The following is a 12,229-nucleotide window of genomic DNA, read 5'->3' as shown; positions in this document are numbered from 1 at the left end:
TTTTGGGTGAAACAATGGTGGTGTCAGGGGGTGTGGCCTAATATGCAAATGAGCCCCTGCTGGGCTTTTGGGCGAAACAATGGTGGTGTCAGGGGGTGTGGCCTAATATGCAAATGAGCCCCTGCTGGGCTTTTGGGCGAAACAATGGTGGTGTCAGGGGGTGTGGCCTAATATGCAAATGAGCCCCTGCTGGGCTTTTGGGCGAAACAATGGTGGTGTCAGGGGGTGTGGCCTAATATGCAAATGAGCCCCTGCTGGGCTTTTGGGCGAAACAATGGTGGTGTCAGGGGGTGTGGCCTAATATGCAAACGAGTCCCTGCTGGGCTTTTTCTCCAAAAAAGAGCCCTGCCTAACCGGAAGCAGTGAACAATCTCAAAGACCATCACAGGATTCTGGGATCCAGGCTGGGAAATCCCTGGAGATTGGGGGATGGAGGATGGGAGGGGAGGGACCTCAGCAGGGGACACTGCCATAAAGCCCACCCTCCAAAGCAGTCCTCTTCTCCAGGGGAACTGCCATCTGGAGATCAACTGTACCAGCAGGGGACCTCCAGGTTGGCACCCCTACTAGGTATCTTCAGCCTTGCAGGTAACTTATAAATGGGCCTAAAGTCCACCAATAAACCATGGTATAGGACAGGGGTGGCCAAACTTGCTTAACTGAAGAGCCACATGGAATAAACGTCAAATGTTTGAGAGCCTCAAGACAGGGAAGGAAGGAGGGAAGGAAGGAAGGAAAACAGATGGAGAGGGAGAGGCAGGGAAAAAAGCAACTTTAACTTTAAATGCACTCTCCAAGTCGGCCGACTGTGCAGTGGGGGCTTCAAGAGCCACACAATATGTGTGAGAGAGCCACATGTGGCTTCCAAGCTACAGTTTGGCCACCCCTGGGATAGGAGAAAATCCCCAAGGTCCCAGCCAGGTCCGGCCTTAGACTGTCTGGCACCCTAGGCAAGGCTAATTTCTGCCTCCCCACTTCGCACTGATAATGTCACCAACTCACATGGGGGGCACCTGCTTTGGCCTAGTTTGCCTAGCGACAGAGCCGGCTCTGGTCCTAGCCCATAGTGCATCCTGCAAGTTAAAGACCTCTGGGCATAGGAATGGGAAAGACCGCTGGCCAAGATCCTGGAAATCACCTGCCAGGCAAAGATGACAGGACAGGTCCAAATGGGTCAGCAGTCCATCTACAGACAGCTTCATGTATATTATGACGCTCAGGCTGCATCCACATGATCATGCCATCAGGGTTCCTTCCGTTCACAGAAGCAACAGGGCGTCCACAGAGCCTGCCTGCCTCTTTTCCTTGTCCCAGACCTCCAATCTCCTCCTTCTTCCACACAAAAGTTTATTTAAGAGAACATAAGAACAAGAGAAGCCATGTTGGATCAGCCCAATGGCCCATCCAGTCCAACACTCTTTGCCACACAGTGGCAAAAACCAAACAAACCCAGATGCCATTAGGAGGTCCATCTGTGGGACCAGGACACCAGAACCCCTCACCATCTTGCCCAAGCACCAAGAATACAGAGCATCACTTGCCCCAGACAGAGAGTTCCAACAATACACTGTGGCTAACAGCCACTGATGGACCTCTGCTCCCTATGCTTATCCATAAGAACATAAGAGAAGCCATGTTGGATCAGGCCAATGGCCCATCCAGTCTAACACTCTTTGTCATACACTGGCCAAAAAACCAGGTGCCATCAGGAAGTCCACCAGTGGGGTCGGGACACTGGAAGTCCTCACACTGTTGCCCCACTCAAGCACCAAGAATATAGAGCTTCACTGCCCCAGACAGATAGTTCCATCAATACCCACTGGCTAATAGCCACTGATGGACCTCTGATCCATATGTTTATCCAATCCCCTCTTGAAGCTGGCTATGCTTTTAAAATCACCATTGTACCTAAAGAACTCCCTTACCCATTGTGACACCCCACAGTGTCTTTGTTCTGCTGCACGCGTGCTTTTGGTGGTGCCTTGCCATTAATTTATCCATTTGAGCACGAGAAGGGCCAGGGCCTTTTCCATCGTGGCCCCAATCTGGCTGAACGTATAGTCTGAGACGTGGCCAGTGAGATTTGCCTGGATTCTGCAGGGCATATAAGACTAATGCAGTTTTAGTAGACCGCTACCGTTAACGCTGCTGATCTACATGCCAAAAGCATTACTTCACTGAGTGTTGAGTTTTTTAAATTGGATTGTATTGAAATGATGGTTTTATTACTGTTATCGTGCTGTTGTGTGGTTAGCCTCCCGCAAGCCCCATTCTGAGAGAGAGGCGGCATAAAAATCTAAACGAATACATAAATCAATAATTGTCCAATTATATAAGTTATTATTGAAATGGTCTACAGAAGAAGAAGTAGTAAAATCTCAAATGGTCAAATGGGCAATCAATGTGAATAGAGAAATACAAATGGATGCATGGGAATACCTTTGGAAGAACTCAATGAAGATATCAACTTGTCAGAGCATAAAAGAAAATTGTTTTAAGATGATGTACAGGTGGTATATGACCCCGAAAAAATTGGCTAAGATGAGCAAGAAAATGTCGGATAGATGTTGGAAGTGTAAAAAACATGAAGGTTCTTTCTTCCATATGTGGTGGACATGTGAAAAAGCGAAAGAGTATTGGAAGATGATACAACAAGAAATCTCCAAAATATTGGGTTACGACTTTAAGAAAATTGCAGAGACATTTTTGCTCGGATTACAATTAGAAAAATATCCAAAGGAAGATAGGACTCTAATTTGGTACCTGCTATCAGCTGCTAGGACATTGTATGCGCAGCTTTGGAAGCAAGAAAAAATACCGGATAAATGGGATTGGACTATGAAAGTTCTATCGTGGAGTGAAATGGATAAATTAACTAGAACATTAAGAGACTATGATTTGGAGATATTTAAAAAAGAGTGGAGGAAGTTTAAAGAATACATAGAGAAAGAGTCGGACGTAAGAAGACAGTGGACAATTTTTTAGTAACAATGGGGGGGAAAAAAACGAAGAAGCAAGAAGGGGGGGGAAATATTTCTATAACGAATTTTGATTAGTCAGATGTATCTTTAGTATTGAATTAGAATCTATAACCTCGGGGAAGTCTATATTGGAGGGAGGGGGGATTGAAAAGTCATATGGGTTAGTATTGAAGCAACGAAGGGAAATTAAGTTCTGTAACCATATGCTATCAATAAATTGGTTAAAACAATAATTGTCCAGTTGCTACGGAGTCAAGCTGCAGCCGTATGTCTATTACGGATTTTAAACCACTGCAATAAGGCAATTACACAGTGCTGACGTGAAACCAGTCCTGCCAAAAGTATGCATTTTTTTCTGTCCTCAGTGTGTGCACGCTTGGGACTCTTTAGCTTGGAGAAACGTCGACTGCGGGTGACATGATAGAGGTTTACAAGATAATGCATGGGATGGAGAAGGGAGAGAAAGAAGTCCTTTTCTCCCTTTCTCACAATACAAGAACTCGTGGCATTCGATGAAATTGCTGAGCAGACAGGTTAAAACGGATAAAAGGAAGTACTTCTTCACCCAAAGGGTGATTAACATGTGAATTCACTGCCACAGGAGGTGGTGGTGGCCACAAGCATAGCCACCTTCAAGAGGGGTTTAGATAAAAATATGGAGCAGAGGTCCATCAGTGGCTATTAGCCACAGTGTGTGTGTATGTATAAAAATTTTTTGCCACTGTGTGACTCAGAGTGTTGGACTGGATGGGCCATTGGCCTGATCCAACATGGCTTCTCTTATGTTCTTATGTTCATTTTGACTGCTTTCCTTCCTAAGGTATCATACCAAACCGAGTTTGAGAACAATCACAGCAAAGCAGAGGAAAATGCATTAAGTGGACAATTAGGAGACATCATGTAGATGTTCCAAAGAGACACGCTCCAGTTTAGACCCAAAACCCAAACAAAATCGCCATTGGTTAACAACCTTATTCCCGATCAAAGAACGGGATAACACGTCGTCAGATACTCCACATTCCAACTATCCCTCTAAGCCAGGGGGTGTTGCACATGCAGTTAGGGGGCTGAATCAGGCCCCCGGAGGGCTCCTATCAGACCCCCTGAGCAACCGGCTATCATCTTCTTCCTTCTCCCTCACTCTTGCTTCCGTTTGCATCACAGCTTGCTATATCACACAGGAGCTACTGAGCAAAGCCTCTATTTTCTCCATTAGCTGAGGCTCCTCCCTTGGAGAGGAAGGGGGGGAGGGAGAGCTTGCTTTGCTAGGCTCTCTCAATTGGACAGCAGAGCTACTGATCCAAGCACCTCTTCCTCTGTTGGCTGAGGCTCCCCCCCCCCGAGTCCCCTGGGGAAGGAAGGAAAGAGCCAGAGCTTCCTTTGCCCAGTTCCCTGGATTCCATGGGAGAAATACAAAGAAAACATCCTTAAGACCAATGAGTGCTAACATTTTAAGTATGTTTTAAGTTTTTAAAAAATATATATATATATATATTTGTGTTTGCCTATAAAAGTTATATCTTTATAAAAGTTATATCTCAGCTACCTAAACTTAAATAGGCACACACATGGCCCCATCTGACAAGACTTGGCCCAACCAAAAATGGCCCAGCCCAATAAGGTCTCATTTGTCAGATCCGGCCCTCATAACAAATGAGTTTGACACCCCTGCTCTAAGCTGTGGAGTCTTGTGAGCAACAATCACGAGCTACTGGCGTTAAACTAAGTTGTGATCGAGCGATTTGGCTACAGCATAAATGAGCGTGCTCTGGGGCCATCCTTCCTGAGCTAAGACAAAAATGGGTGAGCCAGAGGCTAAAAAACAGCAAGCTAGCTCACACTAATGCGACTTACAGGGAGCACTCCCCAACAGTGAGATTTTAATCGTTAAGATGTCCATTCCGATCTCATGAGGCTTAATATTTTATTTTGGCAAGCCTGTCACCAATGTGATTACCAATGGAAGGCCACTGGAAGAAGCTGTGCAAATCCACAGCATGCGCCGCTAATACGTTTGATAGCGAGAGCTGCCATGCAAACGACCGACCCCTTCTATTGTGAAACGTGTGCAAGGATTCTGAAATGCTGCATTATAGCGACACACGTAAGTCTCTGTTGCTGGGTCTTGCCATTTATTTTTGCGATAGTTTGTATTGCCTTAGTAATACTTTTGGAGCTGATTATGTATCGAAATAAACTGAACCGAGAATACCGGAAGCGATACACTTTCGACCGCATTCAGCAAAGTTCCTACATATACCAAGCAGGCAACAGAAACCAATGCCCACGGGTCTTCGGAGAGGACAGACTGGCCTGCCAGAAGCATCCACGAACAGTCAATGCATTTCCTGAGATTTCTCACGAGTTGTTGAGATGACTGCAGGGCCAGATTAAACCCTGTGGAGGCCCCTCGGCAATCGAAATCTCGGGGGGGGGGGGCCTTGCAAATTATCTCCTAACACATGCAGGCAGGGAGGGTTACAAGCAGGGGGGAAACCGGGGTGGGGGGGAACTGGTCCGGGGCCCCTAAAGATGTGGGGGCCCATAGGCTGGTGCCTACTTGGCCTTTTTGTTAATCCGGCTCTGTGCTGCAGTCTTGATGGAGGTAGGGAAGTCGAAAGACTACACGTTACCGATGTTTAAAATATTTCTTTTTTTAGTCACACGCCCATGCGGAAAGACCTACGCTCGGCGCCGCGAAGCTCCAACGAGCTTGACAGGCTCCAATTAAGAGCATTCTTCCCTTTGCAACCGAAATCCTTGTGAAATTTCAGAGCGCTTCGTTTCCGTTGGATCGTGTCCACGGCGCGCTAATAAGCACTCAGCTCTTCGGTGGCTCCCACGGACGTGTGTTCCGAAGGACACGTCCGTCTTCGTTGGAATCCGAGCCTGTCTTACATGCCGGCCCTGAAATGACAGCGGCAACCTGCTACACACACGATACAGCAGTAAAAGAGTTAAGAGTTGGGCGTCAGCGACATCCACTTCAGAACAGAGGGCTTCAAGTCTGCCACCTACGCTTCTCTGCTCCTGGATTTAGCTGCAGAAAACACGGCCAGCAGGACAATCCACAGAACAGATACAGACTTCAGATGCCGCCATCTGCCAATCACCTGCAAAGGTGGCACGGTTTCTTTCATTTATCTTCTTCCCCATCCCCCCCCCCCCTTTACTGTGAATGAAGCCTATTAAGGTGAGTGCATCCATGGCCGCAAAACGCTCCCCCGTCCAGAAAAACAGCCCTAATTCCTCTGTGTCCGTCACACCGCTCTTCAATAATAAGGGCAGGTTTCTTGCTCGAGTTGGACTTCGGTAGACGGTAGCAGTTGACAGGCAGTCCCCTGCAAGAGTAAATTTGGTGTATGACAACCTAATCACTGGGCACGCTTTGGAAAAGAGAAAGCGGGGTCAACAAGACGCCCGAGCTGTAGGCAGAGGGCTGCCAATTTACACACACACACACACACCGGTTCCTAAATCCAGAAGGAAAATGCAGGGAATCAGACCACAGGGGTAGTAGAGAGAAGGGAGCTCCGGGGGTAAAAAGTGAGGCTTAGCTTGGAGGCCTCGACTCCCTTCACTGCTAGTCTTTAAAAGAGTGCAAAACTTAACTGTCAGAGGTCCACCTTAGGCACAAAGTGTGCATGTGGACTTTATGGAGGGTGGAGGGCAGAGAGGAGAGAGAGATGCAAAGTAACCTGCAAAAGAAAAACTGACCACAAAAAGGAAGCAGGGTTTTTTTTAAAAAAAAACAGAAGTCTCCCCAGCTCCCCGATTCTAGTCCTGAAATGACCTGAGGATAACCACCGTCCTAATGCAGACACGACCTTTTCTTGACACCCCGATGAAAGATGAAATCTCATTAAAGGATAAGCCAGATCTTTGCCTGAAAAGGTATATCCTCTGCACTGTTCCCCAGGTCTGGGTCGTGCAGGTCACAGGCTTACAAACGGGCATGGCAGACTCCCAAACTATCTTGCGGATCGCTTTGTTACTTTTTGTTTGCAAAAAAAAAAGACGCTCTCACCGTGCGCTGCCTGGTTAAGCCAGCTGAGTTCTCTCAATAAGTATACTATTTTTTAAAAAAAAAAGAGAGAGAGAGAGAGAGAAGGCCTGCTGTGGCCGTTTTGAAGAAATTACCTTAAAATCTGCCCTTTGCATTCTTTTTTTTAAAATAATGACTGCTGTGTGTCTAAAAAATAAATAAATAAAAGGAAGAGCAGAAGCAAATCATGTTCCCCTCTTGGCACTGTGGATACGATAACAAAAATCAGGGCTTCTGGATACAGCCCTCTGCTTCTAATCTGAGATGCATTAGTCGTAAGTGTCCTTGTTATTAATTTATATTTGGCCTTTGAACGATGCCAGGTGGAAAACTCCTAGAACTGTCCTCATCTGACTCACAGCTCTCAGGCTTTTGCCTACACAACTCTAACAGGTGCCCTTTGCATACAATGTCCCTTTAGTTTTATTTTTTTTTTTAAGTGAGAGGAGCCAAGCAGCAGATGACGGCTATTATACCACCAGCCCCTTCCGTTCGTCATAATTTACTGAACAACCAGCCCCTTCAATTCATAACTATCTCTGCTTTATCGCTCTTGAAGATTATCACGACATACAAAAGACGAATTATGTTTGCCTTCCTTTGGCCCAAAGATCACCTCCACCCAACCCTCCGAACGCTTAAAGGAAAGTGCAAATAATAATCTGCCTTAACGGTCGTCGATGATAATGAATCATCATAATTAAGCATCGCTCTCCATTAACCTTTTGGGATTCATGCACCTCGGATGGTAATTTTTTAAACATACAGTGTGTGTATGTTGGGGGGGGGGTGCTTTGCATGCACCCAACAAATTATAATAAAGAGAAAAAACAAATCTGTGGATTTGTAGGAAGTTTATTCAAAGAGCCCCCAAAAGAGCAGGTGCCAAAAAAAAAAAAAATGTGCAAGCCAGAATTGTGCATCTTGGGGTCTCCCCAATCAATCTTGAGACAACGCCTTCACTAAACACAGAAATGATCTGTGGGGATACTGAGTTAGCCACCAAGATGCAGAGGCCTTTACTTGCGAGAAGGCTACCTTGTTGTGGGTGTGGGGGGGCATCAAAGGTCGGGGGAGCAGCCGTTGGGGGTTGCAGAGAAAGCAAAAGATGCAAGACTTGAAGAGCAGCAAAGGCCGAGACCAATTTCACACGAGACCTTTACTCCTGGTTTAGCCCTGTCCCCAAACTGACATTCTGCACTAGAATCAGAGAAACGAACTCTATGACTCTAATTTCACACTAGACCTTTAATCCTGCTTTAGCCCATTCCCCAAACTGACATTCTGCACTAGAATCAGAGAAACCAACTCTATGACTCTAATTTCACACCGAGACCTTTAATCCTGGTTTAGCCCTGTCCCCAAACTGACATTCTGCACTAGAATCAGAGAAACCAACTCTATGACTCTAATTTCACATGAGACCTTTAATCCTGGTTTAGCCCTGTCCCCAAACTGACATTTTACACTAGAATCAGAGAAACCAACTCTCTGACTCAGTGATTCTATGATTTTAGTGTAGCATATCATCTTGGGGACAGGGCTAAACCAGGATTAAAGGTCTAGAGTGAATCTAGTGTAGAATGTCAGCACAGCATGCAAGCAAAAACTAGGCAGGTTTGTGCACAGGACAAAGTGCATGACAGTATGGAAATGCCATACCACCCCCCCCCCCAAAAAAAGCCTAACCCCGCAGGCCACCTAAAGTGGAAATCCAGCCCTCCCTCCTCCCTCCAAAAACAGAGAAGGATGGGCAAGTGGGAGGGGGGCGGCTCTGCCATAAATCCCCGTTTCCTCCTTAGTAGCCTGGAATTCCTCCAGGAACTCCAATGGGGTTTTAAAATAGATCATCCCCCGTTTCCACCGACGATGCCGGTTTGCTCAAATCAGCTGCCGGCAGCTGCATTAGCAACGACGCACGGTGGAAAAGAAGCGAGGGAGACGCTGCAACAGCAGCAGACAGAAGCACGCCAGTCCAAGCCAGCGGCTCAGGAACAAATGGGGACAAGCTCGGAGCCGGGAACTGCCCTCCCGGGCTTGGAACGGCCCCCAGGACTCTTCTAAAAGTCTCCGGTCCCTCTTCGGCTGCACTGGGGGGGAAAAAAAAGGCAAAACGAGGGAGGGGCGATGCCGATTTCCCAGACAGAAGATCCGGTGCAAATCTGCCGGCCGAAGCAACCGAGAGGGGATTCGGTCTCTGCGCTCGCCTGTTACGGTTTTGCACAATGCAGGGAGAGAGGCGAGTGCGGCCACGCTTAAGAACTCCAAGACCCATGCCCAAAGAAAAGCTTTAAAGGGGAAAGAAGGCGGCGGGGTGTGTGTGTGTGTGGGTGGGTGTGGAATCTCCAGTACAATAGTCTTCAGCGCATATTATTCAGCATTCTGAATATTCAGCAGCTCGGGCCAGCCACACCACCAGCGTTCCCCTCTAAGCTGCAGAGTCTTGCGAGCAAAAATTCTACTTTGGGAGCGAGTGGTATTCAAGTGGTGAGCTGCTGCATCAATGGGTGTGCTCTGGGGGGAGGCTAAAAATCTGTGAGCTGGCTCACGCTAGCTCAGCTTAGAGGGCACACTCGCTGCACACGACTCCGGGCGCCTGAAGCTCCAAACTCGACTGGAAGTTCACGCTTTTGGGGGAGGGGGGGGGGGGGAGAGATGGGTGTGTAGAAATGTGGCTGCCCGTTGGAGAGCCGTTTGGGGATGTTCAGGAAAGGTGTGGGGGGGGGAGTTTCCTCAACTTGCAAGAACTTCCCATTAGCCGATCGTCGCTTCCTTCCTTCCCTCCCCCCCCCCCCTTTCCATTTTGCTCACAGCCAAGACCAACGCTCCCTTCTAAGCTGTGGAGTCTGGTGAGCAAAACTTCTGCTTCCGTGAGCTACCGGCGTTGAAGTTGGGAGCGAGCAATTCGGCCACCGCATCGATGAGGTTGCCGTGGGGTCAGCCTTCCTGAGCTCAGGCAAAAAGGTGTGAGCCGGAGGCAAAAAAAAACCAGACAACCCTGTGAGCTAGTTCACGCTTAACTCAGTTTAGAGGGTACTCTGGCCAAGACAGCCCGCTAAATTTTCACTTGGAGAAGCTGCTAGACTGCGCCCCGCCCTCTAGTATCCCCCAACCCCTGGGTGAAGCCTAAACCAGCAAAAAAAAAAAAAAAAAAGGAAAGGAAAGGAAGGTTTCCAGCCAGATTTGAGGTCTCGCTCGTCTCGCTCTCTATTTGGACTCGAAGCAGCGGCAGACAGACTCAACGTCAAGTCCTAGATCTCATGCTCCCAATCTGTGATCTCAGCCCCCATTTAACCATTTGTGGGGATTGTGAGAAGGAAAGGAAGGGGGGGGGGGGGGAGAGAGGGAAAAAAAAGAGAGAGAGCCGAATGCAACCTATAATAGACCCATTCCAATCCCAGCAGCCTGGCATCTCCTCCCGAGCAAGCCGGTCTGTTGTGTCTTTCTTTTTTTTTTGTAAAAGCCATACAAGACAACCCCCAGTCGCCCATGTGCATTGCCTCTCTCGCTCTCTTTCCACAGAGCCACGCATGCATCCCCCCCCCCCCCCCCCGTCTCTTCCACAGCGGCTCCGAACTAGCAACTACGAGAAACATTTCAGTGGTTCGAGCAAGTTGCGCAAAGCCTTAAGAACAGATCCGATAGATAGATAGATAGATAGATAGATAGATAGATAGATAGATAGATAGATAGATAGATAGATAGATAGATAGATAGATAGATAGATAGATAGATAGATGCTTCCAACTCCAAGATCCATGGACATTCTCTAAGAAAATCTTTAAAGGGAAAAAGCCCTTTAAAGGGGGAAGGTGATAGATAGATAGATAGATAGATAGATAGATAGATAGATAGATAGATAGATAGATAGATAGATAGATAGATAGATAGATAGATAGATAGATAGATAGATAGATAGATAGATGCTTCCAACTCCAAGATCCATGGACGTGCTCTAAGAAAATCTTTAAAGGGAAAAAGCCCTTTAAAGGGGAAGGTGATAGATAGATAGATAGATAGATAGATAGATAGATAGATAGATAGATAGATAGATAGATAGATAGATAGATAGATAGATAGATAGATAGATAGATAGATGCATGCCTTTCTCCCACCCTCCCACTAAATGCCAAAGTGGGGAAGCCGGTTCCTTATCCCTATCTCGGCGCGTCAATCTCGCCCAGGCTCGGGCACGAAAAAGGCGAGCGCATAAAAATAGTTTCCAGCGGCGGCGGGAGGCAATTCTTCCCCCTCGACGGCAGCCACGGGGGGGGGGGGGAGATTTTACGTCTTTCTTTATTGAAACGATGACTTGCTCCAGGAACTCGAGAGCCAACCTCAAATGAAGGGGTAAGAAGGGGGAAAAAAATAATAAACTTACGGGATCGTCCAATGTTGTTTCCAACCCCCCCCCCACTAAAAGGGGGGGCCTCCCCTAGCTGCCCCGCGAGGATTATTCCGGGTTTCCAAAGAAAAACAATCATTTAAAAAAAAACCCGAATCCGCGCCACGCGAGCCCCCCTCCCCGAAAAGAGACGGCGACGGGGTGGCGAGTAGTCCGGCGAGAAAGCTTGCACCGCTGCACGCCCCAAAGGAGGAGAAGAAGCAGGCTGCTCACCTCGATGTCAGTCCAGGCGGCGTCCGGGCTGCACATGTCCCACGCCATCCAGCTCGGGAATGACGGCCGCGGCGCTCGCCCAACTCCACTCCACCGCCCGGCCCGGCGCAGCAGAAGGCGGCGGCGGCGGCGGCAGCAGAGCGAGCAGGCAGCGAATCGACGCGCAGGCAGCGGCGGCGGCAGCCCAATCGCCGGCCCCTCACTGCCGGGGGGACAGAAGCAGGCACCTGTCTTACTACTCGGGCCCGGTCACGTGAGGCGGCGGCGGCGGGGAGGGAGGGGGGAGGAGGAGGAGGAGGCCGGCCTGTCACTCACCCGGGAGAGAGAAGGGCGAGAGCCCCGTGACGTCACGGCCGGAGGCAGACCGCCCGGCTGGGACCGCCGAGGGGCTCAGGCTCTCCACCCCCCCCCTCCCTCCCCCGTGCAAATGCACGCCCGGACGCCTGCCCTCGCCGTGCACTTGCACCCCCGAATGCCTGCCCGCGCGATGCAATTGCGCCCCCGGACGCCTGCAAACGCCGTGGAATTGCACGCCCGGACGCTGCACACGCCCTGCAACTGCACCCCCCCCCCCCGGACGCCTGC

The 12,229-nt window shown here is 48.8% G+C and overlaps 1 protein-coding gene across 1 annotated transcript in view; it reads right to left on the bottom strand.

The window, feature by feature from the left end:
- The window catches only part of PPARGC1A (PPARG coactivator 1 alpha), a 194,235-nt gene extending 182,517 nt beyond the window's left edge, over nucleotides 1-11,718 (bottom strand). The window contains exon 1 of the mRNA XM_060246222.1: nucleotides 11,645-11,718. Within this exon, the coding sequence (XP_060102205.1) occupies nucleotides 11,645-11,692 (48 nt within the window). The 5' untranslated portion in view covers nucleotides 11,693-11,718. The remainder of the gene's footprint in view (nucleotides 1-11,644) is intronic.
- Between the last annotated feature and the right edge of the window lie 511 nt (nucleotides 11,719-12,229).

This window comes from Heteronotia binoei, chromosome 9 (genome assembly GCF_032191835.1).
Source record: "Heteronotia binoei isolate CCM8104 ecotype False Entrance Well chromosome 9, APGP_CSIRO_Hbin_v1, whole genome shotgun sequence".
Lineage (NCBI taxonomy): Eukaryota > Metazoa > Chordata > Lepidosauria > Squamata > Gekkonidae > Heteronotia > Heteronotia binoei.
This window is presented reverse-complemented; position numbering and strand designations above follow the sequence as displayed.